This window comes from Vitis vinifera, chromosome 15, assembly GCF_030704535.1.
Source record: "Vitis vinifera cultivar Pinot Noir 40024 chromosome 15, ASM3070453v1".
NCBI classification, from domain to species: domain Eukaryota; kingdom Viridiplantae; phylum Streptophyta; class Magnoliopsida; order Vitales; family Vitaceae; genus Vitis; species Vitis vinifera.
The window spans coordinates 16,308,282-16,327,453 of record NC_081819.1 but is presented as its reverse complement, the minus strand read 5'-3'; the positions used below and the strand labels follow the sequence as shown (position 1 = coordinate 16,327,453).

General features: G+C 35.0%; 2 protein-coding genes and 1 long non-coding RNA gene across 3 annotated transcripts; all 3 read right to left on the bottom strand.

The window, feature by feature from the left end:
- Positions 1-4,143: 4,143 nt before the first annotated feature.
- On the bottom strand, positions 4,144-5,835 carry LOC132255214 (ubiquitin-like-specific protease 1A). The gene is made up of 8 exons (XM_059743201.1): positions 5,654-5,835; positions 5,492-5,576; positions 5,308-5,385; positions 5,094-5,201; positions 4,870-5,001; positions 4,683-4,786; positions 4,494-4,569; positions 4,144-4,387 (listed from the first exon to the last, which is right to left on the bottom strand). Exons 1-8 carry the CDS (start codon positions 5,767-5,769, stop codon positions 4,298-4,300), a joined length of 789 nt encoding a protein of 262 aa, XP_059599184.1. The 5' UTR covers positions 5,770-5,835; the 3' UTR covers positions 4,144-4,297.
- A 259-nt stretch (positions 5,836-6,094) lies between these two features.
- On the bottom strand, positions 6,095-6,697 carry LOC132255242 (uncharacterized). Its single transcript, XR_009467902.1, has 3 exons — positions 6,560-6,697; positions 6,388-6,477; positions 6,095-6,250 (listed from the first exon to the last, which is right to left on the bottom strand). It is a non-coding gene; the product is annotated as an uncharacterized LOC132255242 (long non-coding RNA).
- A 2,950-nt stretch (positions 6,698-9,647) lies between these two features.
- On the bottom strand, positions 9,648-11,856 carry LOC104881823 (uncharacterized). The gene is made up of 2 exons (XM_010663148.3): positions 11,621-11,856; positions 9,648-11,526 (listed from the first exon to the last, which is right to left on the bottom strand). The coding sequence occupies exons 1-2, from the start codon at positions 11,854-11,856 to the stop codon at positions 9,648-9,650; spliced, it is 2,115 nt and encodes a 704-aa protein (XP_010661450.1).
- Positions 11,857-19,172: the final 7,316 nt, after the last annotated feature.

Here is a 19,172-nt window from a genome sequence, read left to right as displayed (position 1 = left end):
TAGTCGGGTCAATGTGGCCACCCTCAGTCTGGCGTGGAGGGATATCAAACTCAGCCTCTCTATGCTCAAAATCGGTCTGAGGGTGTACCCCACCCTCCATCTCCCCAATCTCCTCATCTTCGTCTTCCTCTGCCTGTCGATGTGGTACTGGTCGGTCCGCCCTCCTAATCCATGACCCATCTGGGGCCTTCTCCAACTTCATCCGCGCCATCGACTGCTCATCATATGTGTCATAACTGCTGGGCGCCTCGACCTCCTGCTCCCTGCTCAAATCCACCCCCGCATCCTTGAACACTCGTGTCATGAAGCGGCCATATGGGAGAATGCGTTTGGGCCTCTCGCAGCATGCCATCATGTGCATCATCATGACATACCCGACGTCAATACGTCTCCCCGTCATAATCGAATCAATCAGAAATGCCTCCAGATAGGAAACCTCATCTCGATGACCGCCACGTGGTAGGAGGATGTACGCTATCATGTGGTGAAGGACTCGGCAGGTCACTGTCAGGCTATGGGCCGATGGTTTGCCCAACCCCGGGGCATCTGCAAGGCCGCAGATCCTCTGAATCGCCTCTCTCGGATCGAAACCCGGCACTGTCGGCCAGGTCTTGGCATCATATACTCGGAGTCCACCAGGAGGAATGTCCAAAATCCGACAGATGCTCTCCGGGTCCAGATGGATCTGAACCCCTCTAACGGTCGAAGTGATCGGTCCTCCATGTCCAAATGTCACGCGGGAATAGAATGCCCTCACTAATGTCGGAAAAATGGGCTCTGAAATAGTGACTAAGGGCAGCCACCCCATGCGTGCAAAGAGACTCTCAAACCCGAAATGTTGTAGATGGGCGAAATTTATATTTCTCCCTGCAACCACCTTCCTCTGGACGAAATGCTGCTTGTACCTCTGGTATTCGTCGACCGAAGTGAAAAGGCCGGTGTCGAACCTCGCCTTTCGGCGAGCCTCCGCCTGACCGTCCTGAGAAGCCTGAGCAGGGCGCTTGCCCACTGCCTTCGACGCACCCCTATCTCTCCTAGGCGCCATGAAACACTACAAAGGGCCACCCCTATGTCAAAACAAGGCCAATGAAAGAGCCTGTGACGCGCGCGGGAAGAGAAGAGAACCCACCTGTGACGCGCGATGAAGGAGGACCACTGCCAAACCTCACGCCCTAGGTCCGAAATGTGAAGCCGCACCCCTCAAAACTCACTCCGAAGGCTTGCAACAGGTGGAATCGCGTCCAAAGTGGGTGTGTGGCAGCTCAATCGGCGGATCCCTTCGACTGCCAGAGGATAACACTGAAGAAATTAAGCGCGGAATGGTTTTTTAAACGTCACCCCGGCCGACCGGATATGAACCGGTTGACTCAGTAACATGTTCCATGGTGTTCTGCACTTTTTAATAGGTATAATGCAAAACACTTGTGATATTCACTTTTTTTGGGGTTGCCTTAAATATTTTCTCCGTATATTTTAAATATTTTTATAAAATAGTTTTTATAAAAACAATATATGCATTTTCTATAAAATAATTTTATTCTTAAAGGTAAAAAATAAAAATATATATCCAAGCGCTACCTTAATAATTTATTTTCTGTCCTCAATTTTTCCACAAACAACCATATAAAATTTCTTTAACTTTTTCTCTTTCCTTATATTTTCTTTTTTAATTTTTTGGCTTCAAACTTTTTAGGAATCCAACATAATAAAAGATGGCGCTTTAAAGGTTTTTGTAAAGCAATCCTAAAAACTTCTTATTTTTTTAAGTGAGTTTTATTAGCTTGAATTTTAAAATTTTTAGAAATAATTTTTGAAAATATAAGGTTTTTAAGTTAATACCTTTTATAAAAAGTTTCTATTTTTTACATAAAAAATTTTTATTTTGAAAAATAGAAATCAGAAAATATAAGGTTTTTAAGTTAATACCTTTTATAAAAAGTTTCTATTTTTTACATAAAAAAATTTTATTTTTAAAAATAGGAATCAGAAAATATAAGGTTTTTAAGTTAATACCTTTTATAAAAAGTTTCTATTTTTTACATAAAAAAATTTTATTTTTAAAAATAGGAATCAGAAAATATAAGGTTTTTAAGTTAATACCTTTTATAATTCCTTTGTCTATTTAGCCTATTTGATTATTAATATTTGTATATGAAGAATTTATTCGATTTATAAAAAATAAATATGAATATAATTAAAATGTAAATTCAAGAAATAAAGATATTTAATTAAAAAATGAAAACAAATCACAACAAAACAATATCACACATCAAGAACATGTTACTTTGTCATAATATTTATTGTTTTTGTTTTAGTTTTCATAAATTGAATGGTTTTGGGTTTGGAAAAATATAAATTATGGTAATATAACTAAAAAGATAATTTTTATCAAAATAATTTTTAAGGCTTGAATGTTATATTAATTGAATTTAGGTGTTCTCCCACTGAGTAATTTATCCAATAAGCAACTTGGCTTGGGCTTTGCTTCTGGTTTTTTTCATTGACTTGAGGTTGACTTGAGGTACCATTGCAACCCCTTCCCTGTAGGTAGGAAGCGGTCGCAGTATAACACTAACACAAATGTCCATCTCTCTATCCCAATCATTTACATCTTTCAGATCATATCAAAAATTGCGACTATATGAAAAAATCTACATTAAAGGAATGCAGGAGTTGGAAGAATTACAGGAATTGGGGGAGTACCCTTCCCAAGTTTTTTTAAAGATCAGTTACTGCCGCAATCTGATGAAGTTGCCATCCCACTTTCCTTATTTAGAAGATCTAAAGATCAAACATTGCGTCTCTCTCAACACCCTTGTTGTGACCCCACTTCTGAAAGTTCTCGTGCTAGTTGACAATATTGTTCTGGAAGATTTGAATGAAGTGAAGCAGTCATTCTCTAGTCTTTTGGTATTGAAGATTAATTGTTGCCCAAAGCTGAAGGTATTACCTCAAATATGTACCTCAGATAAGATGGAGATTGGTGGGTCTAATTTACTGGAAGCTCTCTCAACCCGAGATTACTCCCAACATCTTGAGCACTTGATCGTGGATGAATGCGAGGATGAAACACTGGTAGTGGGGCCAATACCAAGGAGGACTTCTCTAAACTCTTTGGTCATTTCAAACATCTCAAAGGCAACCTGTTTCCCCAAGTGGCCTCATCTTCCTGGTCTCAAGGCTTTGCACATCTGTCATTGGAAAGATCTGGTAACTTTATCCCAAGAAGCATCACCATTCCAAGATTTGACATCTCTCAAACTTTTGTCAGTTGTCAAATATCTAATCTAAAATAGGTTCCAGCATCGGAAATTTGGCTGAAAATTGTCCCCTTAATTTATATATAACCATACTATCCCAATCATTTATATTTTTCCAAAGTTAAAAAATCCACTATATGAAAAATTAGCATTTAAGAAAAGAAATCATTTGTTTTCTAAAAAAATTAAGTACTAATAACTTGTATATTGTTTTATCATTTCTTAAAATTATGTCCAAAGTTAAAAATAACCTCTTACTTTAATTTGAGCCCCAGTTTATTATATTACATTTTGATTTTTTAAATAAAACTAAGAATTATTTAAAAATTTTAAAATTTTGTCCAAACCTCCAGGAACCGGTCGACCGAAACTTATCGACCGGTCTATCTCCGGACGAGGGTGCCAAAATGCACCCTCTCTCATCCAGTAGCTCGTCCAAACCTCCAGGAACCGGTCGACCGAAAATGATCGACCGGTCTATCTCCGGACGAGGGTGCCAAAATGCACTCTCTCTCATCCAGTAGGGTGTGCGCGACCGGCTGAAGAAAGGTTCGACCGGTTGACCAATTGCTGAAGGCCACTATCGACCGGTCGAATACTTTATGCTTGCCGATCCACGGGTCCATCTAGACCAGTTCATGGGATGGCCATATATACACCTGCATTGTACTGTATAAATTGTAAACGATATGTACGAGATTGTTGATGCAAAAGGTTTGTTATAGGTTGTAATGTCGGTGCCTTTTATTAGATGTTTTGACATAGTGAGGGAAAATGCGACTTCATCACAACCTTCAATAAATATATAAGGCATAAAATTGGCAATACAATGTCAGGAGTTGGTTTTTCCTGTAAAATGTACAATCATCTTTAATTCGCCCTATTTACTTACAATGCATTGACAAGCAACTTAAGTCAAAAAACAATCAAATTCTGACTAATCCCATAATCCCAGTGTTCATTTCCGCATATGTCCACCATAAATTACATACAAATGTGCTAATTTTATACACTTTTATCACAAATTACAATCCCCTTTAATCTCTCCGGACACGGTCTCGGTGTGCATTTTGTGCTGAGAACAACATACTCCCCATGATCTTCAACCTGTAATGTTTCAATTTCCCCTGCGTTCATTCACGTTGATAGCAACAAATCAGCAAATTAATTAATTAGGTTTTTCTAACTATTTTAACATTAATGAGATAGTCATAGATAATTCCTCCAACGTACCACATCGATTGATTTGGAGAACCCCCCCATTGACCACAATTCCATGAATTTCATTACAAAAACGCCGCAATCGTGCCTACGTCAATATAATTACCAAAACGTTAATAAGTGTGGAATTATAAATAAGAGATGAACTTCAAATAAATTGCAATCTTAAACAATATCCCGGACTGCAAGGTCAACACTCACTCATTAGTTTGGAGGGGTACATCAGGTGTTATGAAATTGAATGTCCTCAAATCATAAGGTGATACCTCTTTTTTGTGGGCAGCCAACCACAGGACAACCTTGGCCTGAAACATTTATTAACGCAACAATTGAAATTTTAAGGGGAAGACATACCTATCAAATTATTACTTGTTGCTTGTTACTTTACCAGATTTTGTTGGACTCCACTCAACATTGTCTTCTTTCTACCAGGACGAGAATCTAGCAGTTGGATTCTCCTGTTTTCTAGGTCATATACATACAATGTCCAATGGTTCTTTATGAGAACCGGTAAGAAGACCTGCACCAATAGACTGCCATTAAACATACATCTAAATATTGTACATTCATGCAATAAAAATACAAATCCAAGCATTAAACATATGAATCCACCTCGTTAACATTGACATATGGAATATCAATCTGATACAGATGTGGTTCAAAGCGTCCAATAACTGCCTCCCTAACTAAGTTTTTTGCCTGGGAGTGGATTACCATTTCCTGCATGTTAGAAACGGGATAATATCAGGTTTCTCATTGTAGGTGATGCCTGGTTCAAGAAAAAAAATAAAGATAAGCAAGGATTTAGTGGAATAGTCATCATTACAGCTATGTAGGGGGATAGAAAAAGTTTCGACTTCGGTTCATGTTGATACTGCAACAATCTACAGTAGGCATCGACGACCTGATTTCGTATATCATAAAAGTGTAAGCAACAAAATAATTTAGAACCACACTTTCATTTTCAAACTTAAAATAATGCATAAAGAGGGATAAGAAATGATATGCACGTCGTTTCCTATCCACCCATTCCCTTGGAAGCAGCCCAAATTGCCTCTGGTTAGGATAGTGTCATGCATAGACACTAGTTCCTCACTGTTACAAAAAAATAGAATTTAGTTTTTGTGTTTTAACTATCATACAATGAGAGGAGTGTCACTCAAGTATGTTACCTTGCATCCAAATCGTCTCCAAATACCAGTGCAGCTCCTTGTTTTAGGTCGATTTTGATGGCAGATTGTTTCGTTTGTGGTTGGGATATGTATGGGGACAACAGGTTTGGAGCCATGCGACGCACTCGACGTCTCCGGACGTTTCTATTTGTGGGGACAACATTACCTTCTGGTTGTTCTTCACCATCTGCAATACGAGATTTAGAACTAGTCAGCAAAGGTATACATTATGATTGGGTACATGGGTTGTTAACCATATGGGTGTTTACATAAATTTTATCACTTACCGCTTACTACATTAATGGGTACACTGGGCTGCAACTCATGCTCAGGGGCGACAACGCGATCTGGTGTGTCTAGCACATGGTATGCAGCATGCGAAGCCATGTACTCATCACCGGGAAATGCATGGTCATCGGCTGTGGGAGTGTTGGCTGGTGCATAGCTAGAGTGACCACCCGCATCTGAATTTACCCCACTATGTCTGCGAGTCCCTAACTTATGCATAAGGCCACGCATTATTCTCAGCTGCTGCTGAATGCCCCTTTGATATTGGTCGATTGCTCGTTCTGCATCATGATATTGATGCCATATTTCCTATGACATGATATTGTTGTCAATCTTTGAGAACAGAATGTGACAACAACATATTTCTTTGTAGTTAAGAAGTAAAAATAAATTACAATGACAATGAAATGAACATGTATTAAGTTTTTGAAAAATTCACAGCTTACATCACTATTTTCAGCATCAACATTTGTGTCATGGTCCACATTAGTCTCTGGCTCCATAGTTCTCTCTACGGATGGAGATCTCTCGGACGCCTATAATTAGCATTGAAGATTAGTACTTAAATAATGAGTGTTATGCTAGTAATGACAATATATTTATGCATGCATAACTTACAAAATCAATCTCAGCATGTCCGAATGCTCCAAACTCCTTTATCTCAGCGACTAGTCGTCGCTTAATCAAATCATCAGTCCATGCCAATGCTGGGGGCACTGTAATTGGGACTTGGACTGAAGGAATTTGGAATTTAATGACATAATGCAGCTGCAAAATAAATAGAAACATCAATAGGCAAATGTGAATATGTTGTGCAATAAAATTAGATAACAAAATGGAAGACAAAGACTGAATAAGTTCACTACCTGAAGAAATAAAACGCAGCCATGTACCCAAGAGGTCTTAGATTGTTGGAATCGCCTAATTCCCTCAACCAGTTGGTCAAGCACAAACTGGGCCCAATTAACATCATTTCGGAATCCATCCTCATGGATGGTATGCCACAAGTTACGGCAACCATTGAGCCTAGACGTGGGGGCCAACAATGTGGCACATGCGTAGTAAATGAATGCTCTACGGAACTCCTCGCCTACAGGTAAGTCTAGGAGTTTCTCCTCGCATGCCCGAATAGTCCCAAATGGATGATCTGATGATGTGGAGGTCACCTGCAAGTTCCGTCCTTCTGTTGGGAGGCCTAAAATGAGGCCAACATCGGTGGCTGTAACAGGATAGTGTTTCTGGGCTGAGAACTCTATCCGTCTAAATCCAACATTGAAATGTTGGATTAGAAAGATACAGAGGTTGTGGCGCACCTCTGTGCAGTTTAAGTTTAAGAGACCTCCAAATTGGAGGTCTCTTATGGCTTGAATTTTTGCCTCTGGTAATCGGTTGCACAGTTTCTTAAATCTTGCAGCTGAGCATCGTGTAAACATTGATGTGCCCTGCATGCAAAGTTAGAAAACATGGACATGTTAGGAATAGGAACATTCTTGCAGTTGGTAATGCAATAAAATAAGTGAAAAAGTAAAGTTGTCATTTCTCAAAGTTACAAAGATTTGTCTGCTTGTATTTAGAAATAATATACAGCAGGGTAAGACATTAGATGGGGTTGGGTGCTACTAACAGTGAGATATCATGTAAGAGGGAGGAATGAAAATTTATGAATAAGTGAAGAATTGTACACTATCATTTGATACCACGAATCATGTGTTTGACCAAAGTTCATTCATACCTAAGTTGTTAGCTGAGTGAGGATTCATGGGAAAATAAATGTAACCTAGGACTATTAATGTAAACTTGTGAAAGTTTTGAGGCTTGAATCTGATTCAATGGACATAATAATCTAAAATTTGCAGAAAAGAGGAAGTGGGCATTTAAAATAAGGTAATGATACACTATGAAATGCTACTACATACTTTTTTGTAGAATAGTAAACAAAGAGTATGTTTACGCTTGAAAACAAGAATAAATAAGATGAATCCATGACTGTTGGAGAATTTAATGAATGAAGAGGGGTTTGGAAACCATACTTGATGTTGGAGAATAAAAGTTATGTGCTATGACTTTATGTTTTTTTTTTTCTGTTAACTTATAGAAGTATTTTCATTGTTGTAAGGATTCTGCAAGAAGATATACATGAGCAATTTTAAATGTCTGTACTGCTCCTGGCAAAAGCCACATTGGGTACAAGTTTGCCACATCAGTTTGCTTGGTCAGTGCGTGAATCACCGTAAATGAATTTATGTAACTGGTTTAAAATACTGGTATATGAAGTGTGTAGAGAGCTATGCACCTTGCTTAAGTCAATTGTTTGAATCTTAGAGACAAAAAATAATACAGAATTTGCCACCCGAAAAAAAGGTATGTCCAGAGTCCAAGGCACTGAGAAATTGGCAAGGCATGGCTCTCCACCTTCATATTTAAATCACTTAGAAAGTGAAGCAAAAAGAAGCCTAATGTCTCAATACCATTGAGGTCCCCATAAATAATTGTGATCAATTAACCCTGGGGACCTGGCTAAAGTGGCTACAGAGGTAAAGGTTACCTATAACTCAAGTGGCTAAAGAGTTAATCCCATCCCCATCACCATTCCTACCAGAACACCTCTCTTTATCCCTTCCTCTACCCTCCTCCTTTATAATAGAGGACATGGTTTTTGCCTATCCCCATAGCTGTATAGCGAAGACCATTAGATCCCTAAAGCATAATTGTATATGGTGTTAGTGAACCACATTTTCTATATTACCAAATTGAACACAAATATTACCCGACAACTTACAAAGCTGATATAATAGTATTTAATAAATAAACGTTGAATTGTTAAAACTTCAATATTAGAGAACTTTCCAACATAACTGATACATGGTAACTATAATAAGGGACATGAAGAAATCATTTAAAATTCATGCATAATATATATATATACTAACTTAAAAGGTATCCGAAAATGTAAATTTCATAAAAGGATTTCAAATTATATATAAACAAGGGAGTAATTTGTTCACACCAATTCAAATATGTAAAATATCATAAAATGAAATTTCACCCATTTTGAGACCAACATGCATTCTGATTTATGTTCTGACAATACATTAAAATTGCATGACTATAGATTATAAGTTCTTGTGGCACTGTACTACATAAGCGAAAACCTCTCAAATAGTATGTTGGGAACGGAAGAATGCAAAAAACAACAAAGATAAGCAAGTATGATGAACCATACCGAGAGTGGGAGTGAACTGCCAGCAGAACCATCTAAGCCATTACCAGCCATTGTTAATAATATAACTGCATCATTGGGCATAGAAAAGTAGAATGTAATGCACAAATAAACTGACCAACTGAATAACTAGACAGCAAGTATAGTACAATACTATGAAAGTTCAGCTAAGTGATAAGAAAAATGCACGCATCCAATGATGTGAGTAGGACATACTTAAAATACGGAAGTGAAAGTATACATCAAGTTAAAGGATACCACATTGAAAGTGCAATTTCAAATTAAATCAGTAATGAAAGCAACTCCAAATCATGAAAATAAAAAAGTAGTCTTATAAAAAATAAAATCAAAAGCTAGTGCATCGTGTCTATAATAAGGACAATACATAACATCCAAAAGCGACAACCCTATGACCATAAAGCAAATAATGGAACAATGAGGGATCGTACACAAAATGAAAACCTTACAAGCAAAGAAATGAACATATCACGGCAATGGATTATTACATTTAGACCGATTGTGACCTATGCCATTGCATCGAGAGCAATGAATAGCTCTCTTATGGCTAAATTGTGACTCAATACGCTTTTGTCGGGGTCTTCCTGGAGGACGTCTCACTTGCGGGGGTTGGAGACTAGGAAATACGTTGCCTTGCCCATCTTGCAAAGTCCCAGCCTCACAAACTTTAGGCATGTTATGTGTTGGTAATGGTTGAAACTGACCCGAGTAAATCAACTGTTGGGTGGAGACTTTAAAACATGGGTCGATATAGTCATACACATCGTGTCTCAATGTACGGATCACAGCACATACATGTGGACATGGCAACCCGGACATTTGCCATGTTAGACATGTACACTTATGTTGCTGCATATCCACAATCAAATAAACTTCTCCAGTAAAAACCTTGAACGTCCCACCCAAATAAGGCATCACAGTAATCGGAGCAGATCTCGTGATATTTGACATTAGGTTTTCCTCTGTTTTGGGTCCAACCACGCTCTTCCACTTATCTGTACCACGCATATGGGTGTCCAACATGGCTACAAGCTTATCCATGTGCATCATCAGCAACGTATAAATTGTTTGGTGGCGTTCCTCTCTTAACCACGCATTGAAGGACTCTGCAATATTAGTTGTCATTTTATCCCAACGTTTTTTAAGGAACTTTGACATCGCCCAATGCTCCGGACTATTCTCCGCAACCCACCTTGCTAGGTCGCCATTAAAACGCACAAGTTTTTCAAACGCCTCATTGTAGTCTATATCCAACCGAGCATATGCAATGTTGTCTAAAAGCAACAAAGCATCTTCTTTCCCTTTCTTTCCCCTAATGTTTTGCCTGTTGAAGAAGCTTGAAAAGTTCTCTTTCACATGTCGATAACAATAGGCGTGATTTTCTACCCCAAACAACTCCGAAACACTACGCAATATCCCTTGATGTCTATCTGATATAATAATTACTTCTTGACCATCTAGGATCCCCTTCAATTTCTCCAAGAACCAATACCAATCCTCATAATTTTCTGAACCAACCACACCCAAGGCTAGAGGGAACATTCCATCATCTGCATCATATGCAATGGCAGACAAAAGAGCTCCTTTGTATGGATCACTTAGGTGGCAAGAATCAATAGCCAATACCGGTCGACACCCCATGGTGAACCCTTGAATTGAAAATGCGTGGGCAATGAACAATTGCTTGAAGTGACCTTCATGAGAAGTGTACTCGGCAATAGTTCCAGGGTTAATTTCCCTTAGCCTATGGCATAACCAAGGCAAATACGCGTAGGACGCACGTGGAGATCCATATACACGCTCTTTTGCCTTCTCTTTAAGATGCCATGCTTGGTTATAAGTCAATTGAACTCCATGATCACGTTCAAAATCCTTGCAAATTTGTCGAGGAAGGTATTCTGGAGTTGTTCTAAACACGTCTTCAACAACAACAGCACCTCTCTTGGAAGAAACCCGCACCTTAGATGAACACTCATCTTGAGCTATATGATTATGATTAACTTGGTAAGTATAAACTCGCAATATTTCATTTCCTTCAACAGCATGAGCTGTTATCTTCCAAGGACAATCCTCAACCGAACACTTTACTGACATATGAGTGGGTGAATTTTTCTTGTACTTGTATTGAAACCTTCCAGCTAATGACATTTGGTATATTGCATTCCGAAACTCATCTGCATTCTTAAATGTATGTCCGGAACCTAATATTGCCTCACGAAACCGATTCGATTCCAAAGGGGTGTACTCACTATCTGCACAACGCGATGCAAAACCTCTTGATAACATCATAGTATTAGGATTTGCATCGCATGATGCATTAGACGAAGGAAACGTAGGATGTGGACCTCTGCATTTACATTCATAACCAAAATTAGACTACATAATGCGTAAAATTGATATTCATAAAATTTTAAATAGACATCCAAGTGAAAACGCATTACCCAAGTGCCAACTGTGTATTCGGTATATTTGCCTCTATGGCTTCCACACCGGGTGACTCGACTATGTACACATTTGCAAAGTCATCACTGTGGGAAACCACGTTATCCAAGTCATCCTCATCTTCTAAATCTTGGATGACTCTAGGGTTAAACTTGAGGGTGTAGTGCATCCTCCTCACATGAAGGGAAATGTCGAATTTTTCTAAGACCTTCTGAGTGAATTCTTCAAATGTCATTCCTTTATAAATGTGAATACCTTTGCTTCTTCCACCAACATATTCCCAAACGCCATCATTTTTTTGGACAAGTTTCCCTCCCACGAAAATATAACAGTATATTCTATTTGTAGCATCCATCAACCTATTGAAATAAAGCACAAATTTATATTGTTGAACAAACAATAATGCATATTCAATGTGATCTTAAAAGTTTTTTCATTTCACAATATACTATGTTCCCATACGAAAAAGTTATATTTTAAAAAATGTATATACCAAAAAATGTAACTTTAAAGTCTTAAAAAAGAATTTTTGTTGCTCTTTTTGATTATTCTAACCATTGTCAACGGTAAGATTATTTTAAGATGGGCACTAATAAACAAACGCTGAGTTGAACTAAGATATGAAGACCGAGCTTCTCTCTTCTCTTGGACTAATAAATACTACCTAACCTAAACAAAACTAAAAATAATAATAAAAATAAAAAACAAAAATGAGAAATGTAAAACTGAAATGGAAATTAAAAGATTGAAATTAATAGATTAAAAAAAATCATTAAATTAAAAACTAAGAAAGGCTATAAAAGGAAAAAAAACAAATCTCTAACTTATTTTCCCTATCATTCCCCTTTACTTATATATTCATAGTTTACATTTTTATAAGCAAAAACCTCTCTCTCCAACTACTTTAGTGCTACCCAATTTGACACTACTACTTACCTATGCTAATAATCTAATCGTGTCAATACTTGGAACTTTAAGACAGAACATCACAACAATATCTACTAAAGTAGGAGGATTTTGTGTCTGATTCGACTTAATACTCCAGAACATATATATATATATATACACCAAAAACATTGGAATTATGGAAGTATAAGACATTCAATAGGAAATAATCCCCCACGTTTTATTAAGCTCTGGCCTATACTTATACTAGGTAGAAAACAAATTCTCATTCTCACTCAAACCCTTAGACAATTTCTGTTGGTACTACTATATTAGACATGCCTACAAACTTATTCAAAGAGAATGGAGATATTTAAATATTAATTATAAAGCGTTGCTTTTCAAAATAATATGAAGAGATAATAGCCTAAAAAATGTAACAAATACAGAATTCTCTTCTAAACTATCATGTCCTACTTTAGATGATTCATACAAAACCATAAGCAATAGTTTAACACATTTAAGGTTTAAGGGTCAAAAAAACTAATAGATAAAACGAGATAAATCTGTTACTTGTGCCTACATCTCAAGCCAATGCACCATAAGAAAACTTTAGGGTTTTTAGGTTTTCCATTTCCCCTTTCCATTTTTCCTCTCCTGGTTTTCTAGCAACCAATTAAACAATTATAAATTATTTTCAAGTATATATGACAAATTTTCACAAATATTTTTTTGAATTTAAAATATACAAATAGCATGAAAAAAAAATCTGCGTTGCAGGTAAAGTGCATTTTCTGTATTCTCAAGGCTTAAAGAAAAAATTATGGTTCAAAATTTTTCCTTTCTTTTTCTCATTATTTTCTCAGCATCCGAATAATAGTAGCAAACCAAGAAGTCAATTATTGAATGGAAACAGTAACTTGAACTCCGGAGATCAAGTTGAACACAGTTTAGAGATTTGGACTAAGAAAATTTAGGTCGAGATTTAGGCAATCTACTAACCTCAAATATGCAACAAGAGAGACCCAACTGAAATCCATACCTTATTCAAATTCTCGAGAGAGACGAATGCGAGAAAAAATGAAAGAGCCGCAGAGATTGAGATGCAAGCGATGGAGGTGCTCGAGAGGAAGAGAAGAAAACGGCTTCTAGGCTTGAAATGCTGAAGAGATACCAAAATTTAGGCAATCTACTAACCTCAAATATGCAACAAGAGAGACCCAACTGAAATCCATACCTTATTCAAATTTTCGAGAGAGACGAATGCGAGAAAAAATGAAAGAGCCGCAGAGATTGAGATGCAAGCAAGCGATGGAAGTGCTCGGGAGGAAGAGAAGAAAACGGCTTCTAGCCTTGAAATGCTGAAGAGATCAAAATTAGGGCAAAATTCCCAAGAGCCGCAGAGATTGAGATGCAAACGGCTTGTAGCCTTGAAATCTGATGGAGGAACTCGGGACGAAGAGAAGAGACACCGACGCAGAGATTGAGATGCAAACGGCTTGTAGGCTTCAAATCTGATGGAGGATCTCGGGACGAAGACACCGACGCAGAGATTGAGATGCAAACGGCTTGTAGGCTTCAAATCTGATGGAGGAACTCGGGACGAAGAGAAGAGACACCAACGCAGAGATTGAGATGCAAACGGCTTGTAGGCTTCAACTCTGATGGAGGAACTCGGGACGAACAGAAGAGACACCAAATTTAGGGCAAAATTCCAACCTGGATTTTTTTGTTTATTATTTTTTTTTTTCATAATCAGCAAAGGTTATTTTTGGAATTAATAAAAGTGCATATCCTTCTTTTTAATTTTGACACTTCCTATGGGTTTTCAGCTTAAATGGGTCGGTTAGATGGACCATTTGTTAATTTTTGGGCCCATCTGGGCCCAAAACACAATTCTCCCTTACAAATATATGGTAGTTTTTGCCACATAGGAGAGAGGAGAGAGGAGAGAGGGTGAGAGAGAGGAGAGAGGAGATAGGAGATAGGGTGAACGGATATTAAAAAAGGGAACTCGTCTCTTGAAGAAACGAGTTCCATGAAAAAAAAAATATATATTTTTTTTTAAAAATTCTCATTTACTCAAGGGAACTCGTCTCTTCAAGAGACGAGTTCCATGAAAAAAGACAAGAGAAAGACGAGTTCCCAGGGAAAAATATATATTTTTTTTAAAATATATTTTTTATTTAAAAAAAATCCCAAATTAAATAAAAAAAAATTTCCTAAAGGGAACTCATCTCTTTGGGAAAAAAAATTTAAAAAAAATCCCAAATTAAAAAAAAAAAAAAAATTCTTAAAGAAGAGACGAGTTCCCATGTAAAAAAGAATATTTTTTTTTAAAAAAATATATATATTAAAAAAAAAAATTTCCTAAAGGGAACTCGTCTCTTGAAGAGACGAGTTTCATGGGAAAAAAATTATTATTTTTTTTTAAATATATTTTTTGTTTAAAAAAAAATCCAAAAAAAAAAAAAATTCCTAAAGGGAACTCGTCTCTTCAAGAGACGAGTTCCCATAGGAAAAACAATATTTTTTTTTAAATATATTTTTTATTTAAAAAAAAATCCCAAATTAAAAAAAAAAAAAAAAAAACAATTTTTTTTTTAAAATATAATTTTTTTACATGGGAACTCGTCTCTTGAAGAGACGAGTTCCCTTTAGGAATTGTTTTTTATTTTTTATTTTTTTTTATTTTTTTTTTATTTTTTTTTTATTTTTTTTTTATTATTATTATATATATATTTAAAAAAAAAAAAATTTACATGGGAACTCGTCTCTTGAAGAGACGAGTTCCCTTTGGAATTGGTTTTTTTTTTTTTTTTTTTTTTTTTTTTTTAAATTTGGGATTTTTTTAAATAAAAAATATATTTAAAAAAAAAATTTTCCTATGAGAACTCGTCTTAAAGGGAAATTTTTTTTTTTAAATATATATATTTTTAAAAAAAATATATTTTTTTTTACATGGGAATTTGTCTCTTGAAGAGACGAGTTACCTTGAGGAATTGATTTTTTTTCTTTTTAATATATATATTTTTTAAAAAAAAATATTTTTTTTACATGGGAACTCGTCTCTTCAAGAGACGAGTTCCCTTTGGAATTGTTTTTTTTTTTTTTTTTTTTTTTTTTTTTTTTTTTTTTTTTAATTTGGGATTTTTTTTAAATAAAAAATATATTTAAAAAAAAAATTTATTTAATATATATATATTTAAAAAAAATATTTTTTTTTTTACATGGGAACTCGTCTCTTGAACCCTTTGGAATTGTTTTTTTTTTTTTTTAATTTGGGATTTTTTTAAATAAAAAATATATTTTAAAAAAAAAATATTTTTTTTCCCAAGGGAACTCGTCTCTTGAATTTTTTAAAATATATATATATATATATTTTAAAACATAATATATTTTAATTTAGGAATTTTTTTTTTTTTTTTTTGTAATTTGGGATTTTTTTTAAATAAAAAATATATTTAAAAAAAAAATATTTTTTTTCCCATGGGAACTCGTCAGACGAGTTCCCTTTAGGAAATTTTTTTTTTATATAAATATATATATTTAAAAAAAAATATTTTTTTTTACATGGGAACTCGTCTCTTCAAGAGACGAGTTCCTTTAGGATTTTTTTTTTTTTTTTAATTTGGGATTTTTTTTTAAATAAAAAATATATTTAAAAAAAAAAAAAATTTCCATGGGAACTCATCTCTTGAAGAGACGAGTTCCCTTTAGGAATTTTTTTTTTTTTTAATTTGGGATTTTTTTTAAATAAAAAATATATTTTAAAAAAAATATTTTTTTCCCTTTAGTTCCAAATTGTTTTTTTTTTTTTTTTTTTGTGAATTTTTTTAAAAAATATATTTTTTTTTTAATGGGAACTCGTCTTTTGAAGAAACGAGTTCCCTATATATATTTTTTTTCATGGAATTCGTCTCTTCAAGAGACGAGTTCCCTTTTTTAATATCCGTTCACCCTCTCTCCTATCTCCTCTCTCCTCTCTCTCACCCTCTCTCCTCTCTCACCCTATCTCCTATCTCCTCTCTCCTAAGTGGCAAAAACTATCGTATATTTGTAATAACTTCTTCTACTACAATAATTTAAGCATAACTTTTTTAAATTACTGTACTATTGAGAAAAGTCCCATGACTTGCTTGGTGAAGAAGATAATGATATAGTTGCCGTAAGTAGTCCCATGCCATTTTTGCTGCAATGATGACCCATGAACCAAGCGAGTAGTCCCATGCCAATTTTGCTGCAAGGATAACCCATAAACCAAGCGCCGGCCATCCTAATTCTGGAACTAAAATGAAGAAGAGTAAGACTGGGGCAATTGTGACAGAGAGGAGTCGAATGGGCTCAATAGCCTTCGTCCCAAACTTTTTACCAACAATAATTGTTCCAACATAGATGGAAATAACAATAACAAAAATATATATAATCCCTTTATGTTCCTCAAATAGGGAAACGCTGACGCCTTGATATTTCACTGCGAGGAGGACACCCAATATTGAAAGGTAGCCGAAAAAAACTTGGATCTCAAGGGATTCACTTGATCCTTGATCTTGCTCACTGTGATGCCAAGAAATGAAATTACTTTTGAGTGTTTAATCAACAAGTAATTACTGAAATTCAATAATAAAAGCTTTCTCAATAATGAGAGCATACCGTTGTCTGTCCATGAAGTGCTGCTCTTTTCTGCTCTGCAGGTGTAGCTGGAGAGAGATCCATATCCTACTTATGGTCTTCGAGTCTACCATTTATGTCCTAGTCCTTTCCTACAATTCCCATGGAGTCCTTTCCTACCCAAGACCCTACCCGAAGACAATATATGTAACTACGATTTCCCGCCGCAACTAAGACAATATGTCCTAGTCCTTTCCTACAATTCCCATGGAGTCCTTTCCTACCCAAGACCCTACCCGAAGTCCTAGTCCTTTCCTACAATTCCCATGGAGTCCTTTCCTACCCAAGACCCTACCCGAAGACAATATTTCCTTTCCTACCCAAGACCCTACCCGAAGACAATATATGTGACCCTACCCGAAGACAATATTTCCTTTCCTACCCAAGACCCTACCCGAAGTCCTAGTCCTTTCCTACAATTCCCATGGAGTCCTTTCCTACCCAAGACCCTACCCGAAGACAATATTTCCTTTCCTACCCAAGACCCTACCCGAAGTCCTAGTCCTTTCCTACAATTCCCATGGAGTCCTTTCCTACCCAAGACCCTACCCGAAGACAATATATGTAACTACGATTTCCCGCCGCAACTAAGACAATATATGCAACTACGATTACGATTTCCCGGATTTCCGGTGGAGTCCTTTCCTACCCGAAGATTCCCGGATTTCCGGTGGACCCGAAGACCCTACCCGAAGACAATATATGCAACTACGATTACGATTTCCCGTGGAGTCCTTTCCTACCCGAAGACAATACCTTTCCTACTTGAAGACAATATGCACTTTTAGTCCACCACTTTATCGAGTCGAGACTTTCTCCTACTTAAAGACAATATTTTCGATGGATCGATCTTCTCTAAATTCATTTATCATCTGAATGCTCACAGGTTGGTTGTACTTGTATTTTGTAAGGAATTAATAAATGTATATAATATTTTTAGTTTTGAAGCCATGTGGGATAAATAATTTTCATTTCTTTTGAAACTGAGATAACACAATATCAAAGACATAAAAAAAAAAAAAAAATTTATATATCAAAAAAGAAACCTAACTCAAAAAATAAAAATGAAAAATCATCATATTAATAATATATATATATATATAATAGATAAAAATTCGTTATCAAATTTTATTATTATCTTTTACATTTATTTATTATTTATATTTTTTATAAATAAGTAATTAACTTAGTTTTTATACTTGTCTTATAGGTTATATATTTGTTTTTTAATCATTTAAACATTAATTTTATCACTATTTCATTTCAATTATTTAAATTAAAATTTATTATTATGATAAATCTATATAGGTAGACTATTGATAATCTAATTTTTGAAAATTAATTTTAAGTTTCAATTTTTAATAGATTGTATCCTTCGAATTCCAAAATTAATTTTTAATACTTAGTAATGATGTGTATCATATCATACCTCTTGGTATTTAGAATGATTTTTTTTTAATATGAATTAACTTTAAATTAATTTTAATTATTAATTTTTAATAATTAATAACGATAATATCATATCTTTTTATTATTCCAATTAAATTATTTTTAATAAGAATTTTGAATTTTTATTTTATTTATTATATTTTTTTCTATGATTTTTTCTATCAAATGGTTATGGTAATAGTATTTTAGATTGTAGAAGAAATTTTTTCTTTTTCTTTTGTGATTTCCTTAGTAATAATTTCACGATAAAAATGGACATACTTCATTTTCGTTTTTTTTTTTTTTGTATTAATGAATTTTCAAAATAATGGTATTAATATGTTTTTTTCTATATAGAAGTTTCTAATAAATAATAAAGAGAGAGAAAAAATAAAAGATTGGAAAGATAATTATGATAAAGAGTTATTTATGTCATTTATATTTATATATTATTTTAATTAATTTTAAAATCGGTACTATCTTAAGAACAAATTGTAAAACATTTTCACCTAAAAATCCCTCTAAAAAAATATTCATTTTCATTTATATCAAATAAAAGTTATTGAA